The 2,859-nt window shown below is 60.0% G+C and overlaps 1 protein-coding gene across 1 annotated transcript; it reads left to right on the top strand.

Annotated features, from left to right (window-relative positions):
* Positions 1–295: 295 nt before the first annotated feature.
* Dusp2 (dual specificity phosphatase 2) lies at positions 296–2,501 on the top strand. The gene is made up of 4 exons (XM_090336104.1): positions 296–793; positions 880–1,001; positions 1,333–1,552; positions 1,662–2,501. The coding sequence occupies exons 1-4, from the start codon at positions 394–396 to the stop codon at positions 1,874–1,876; spliced, it is 957 nt and encodes a 318-aa protein (XP_090192230.1). The 5' UTR covers positions 296–393; the 3' UTR covers positions 1,877–2,501.
* Positions 2,502–2,859: the final 358 nt, after the last annotated feature.

The raw sequence follows: 2,859 nt of genomic DNA, 5'->3' as shown, positions 1-2,859 counted from the left end.
TATGTGATTGGCGGCCTGGAGCCTGGCAAAGGGTGGGAGGGGGCACTCCCCCCGGTGGGGGGTGGAAAGACGAGGCAGGGCGCATCTGGGCCCTGAAGAGCTGGCTCTGAGTTTCCTCCCCCGCCCCCCGCCACCGTGTTCCCTCCCAGTCGGTCCGGTAACCCCAGGGTGGCTGAGCCTGCGCCCCACGTGAGGTGGTGGGGGCGGGCGCCGGCGCCTTCCTGCTCTGCCCTTGTTTGGTGACCCGGTGGGCCGTCCCACGAGTATTTAAGGCCACTGCCCCGCCGAGGCTCCTCAGAGCCAACAGCTCGGGCCCTGCGACCGGAACCGGAGCCCGGGAACGCGCGTGAGCTAGTCCCGAAGAGGAAGAAGAGCTGCGAGGGAGGCTGCGTGATGCCGATCGCCACGGGGCTGGAGGCGACCCGCGAGCTGGAGTGCGCCGCGCTGGCGGCGCTGCTGCGGGAGCCGCGGGAGGCGGAGCGCACGCTGCTGCTCGACTGCCGCCCCTTCCTGGCCTTCTGCCGCGGCCACGTGCGCGCGGCGCGCCCGGTGCCCTGGAGCGCTCTGCTGCGGCGCCGCGCGCGCGCCTCGCCCGCCGCCGCCCTGGCCTGCCTGCTGCCCGACCGCGCGCTGCGGGCGCGCCTGGCCCGCGGGGACCTGGCGCGCGCCGTGGTGCTGGACGAGAACAGCGCGTCGGTGGCCCAACTGTGTCCCGACAGCCTGGCCCAGGTGCTTTTGGGTGCGCTGCTACACGAGACCCACGCCGGGCCCACGGCCGTGTGCTTCCTTAGAGGTGAGCCCTCCTGCCCCGCGCCCGCCGTCCACCACCGCGCCCAGCCCGGCCCTGGTGTGTAACTGTGCCCCTGCCCCGCCTTGCAGGAGGCTTCGATCGCTTCCAGGAGTGCTGTCCGGACCTGTGCTCCGAAGGCCCTGCCCAGACCATGCCCGCTGCCGGCCCCGAAAACAGCAGCACCGACGCTAGGGTGCCCATCTATGACCAGGTGAGTTGAGATCAGGATTCCCTGCCATTGGCTGCCTACCTGTCTCCCCCCCATCCTCTTCCCCATGCTAAATGGATGCCTCTGGAGAAAGACCACTCTGAACCTGTGTTCAGGGGCGCCCTGTGTGTGCTCGTGCCTGCCTGCTTGTGGCTGACTATATATTTGGAGTATGAAGGGCACATGTATCCGATTGTGTGCTCCTAAATTCCTGTCCACTGTCAGGATATCCAGCTGAGAATCCCCTCCTGTCCTGAGGCAGAGGTGGTCTCTCTTTCCTCTCAGGGTGCCAGCCCTTGGCAAAGGTCTTACCACTACCCCTTTCATCCTGCAGGGCGGCCCTGTGGAGATCTTGCCCTACCTGTTTCTGGGCAGCTGCAGCCACTCCTCTGACCTGCAAGGACTGCAGGCCCGAGGCATCACAGCTGTCCTCAACGTCTCTGCCAGCTGCCCCAACCACTTTGAGGGGCTCTTCCTCTACAAGAGCATCCCTGTGGAGGATAACCAGATGGTGGAGATCAGTGCCTGGTTCCAGGAGGCCATTAGCTTCATTGGTAAGCGGGGATTACTGTCCACGGCCTGAAGGCGCTCTGGAAAAGCTGGGGGAATCTGTGTCCTTGCCTGTGCACTTCCTGTCTGACTTCTACCCCGGCTTCCTTGCAGACTCGGTGAAGAACAGCGGAGGCCGGGTGCTGGTGCACTGCCAAGCAGGCATCTCACGCTCAGCTACCATCTGCCTAGCGTACCTGATACAGAGCCATCGGGTACGGCTGGACGAGGCCTTTGACTTTGTGAAGCAACGCCGGGGAATCATCTCTCCCAACTTCAGTTTCATGGGGCAACTGCTGCAGTTTGAGACCCAGGTGCTGTGTCACTGAGGCAGAGCCCCTCTTCTTGTCTTGCTGCTGGCTCGTACTGATTTCTGAGGGGAGCTGACTGGACAAGCGGGGTCCTCGCTCGTCTGTCATCCCCCCGCCCCCCTCTCTTGGAGAAGGATGCTGGACTTTCTCATCTTGGTGCTCTTTGGCTAGGGGTGTAAGGGCAGGCCCTTATTTAGAGGACAGGATGAGGCATGTCTGCTTTCTCCTCTTCCCTCCTCTGGCAGAAATGGACTAGACTCTACACCCATGGACTCACTGTGGTCCCATTTCCATGGAACCTTTGGCAGCTTGAAGGCCCCCCAAACAAGCTGTGATAAACAGAAGCCCTGACTAGGGGTTACTCAGGCCTGGAGCCTGAGCCTGGTGCTTCTGGAGAAGCTGGCGTGTGTGTGTGTGTGTGTGTGTGTGTGTGTGTGTGTGTGTGATGAATTTCTTGCTTGCGTATGTGTACGTGAGTGCCTGTTACCAGTATGGTCTCTGGAAAGTTTATTTGTGTTCAGTTGACATTTAACACTCCCTCACCCACTTCCTCCCAGCCCTGCAGGCTAGGGTTTGGAAACAGCACTTTATATTTATACAGAACATTGAGGATATGTCAATAAAATATTGTTTTGTTAAAAAATAGTATCTGGAGTCTGATCTCAAGTTCATGCCTGGGAGAAGGTTCCCAGGATGTTCCTTCTGTGGTTAGTGTCTGGGAAGTAAGGGGCTCAGTCTCCCCTCTCTGGCTGGGGGCTCTTTCCTAGGTGGGTTCTGCCTCCTGAGCTGAGAGGAGTGGGCTTGTGGGAGGATGATCTTGTGCCTAGGTCTTGGAATGGACCCAGTGCTCCTTTGGTCAGACCCTACACCCATTTTCTTTGTTTTGAATATGTAAGGTGGGCATATGTGTGTATTCCAGAGTGTGGCTGTTCCTGTGGGAGTGTTCACGCATTTCACATGTGGCTGATTGTACATAATGTATATATTCCATGTGTTTTCCC

The sequence above is a fragment of the Megascapheus bottae genome, chromosome 7 (assembly GCF_031878675.1).
Source record: "Megascapheus bottae isolate mThoBot1 chromosome 7, mThoBot2.hap1, whole genome shotgun sequence".
NCBI lineage: Eukaryota > Metazoa > Chordata > Mammalia > Rodentia > Geomyidae > Megascapheus > Megascapheus bottae.
Note: the sequence above shows the minus strand (reverse complement) of the source record. Positions and strands in the feature narration are given on the sequence as shown.

Excerpts from the sequence above, each read along its gene's own strand:
- Dusp2 (XM_090336104.1), top strand. The coding sequence starts at position 394 with ATGCCGATCGCCACGGGGCTGGAGGCGACCCGCGAGCTGGAGTGCGCC. Across the intron at positions 794-879 it reads GGCCGTGTGCTTCCTTAGAG|GAGGCTTCGATCGCTTCCAG; the intron begins GTGAGCCCTCCT and ends CCCGCCTTGCAG. Across the intron at positions 1,002-1,332 it reads GGGTGCCCATCTATGACCAG|GGCGGCCCTGTGGAGATCTT; the intron begins GTGAGTTGAGAT and ends TTCATCCTGCAG.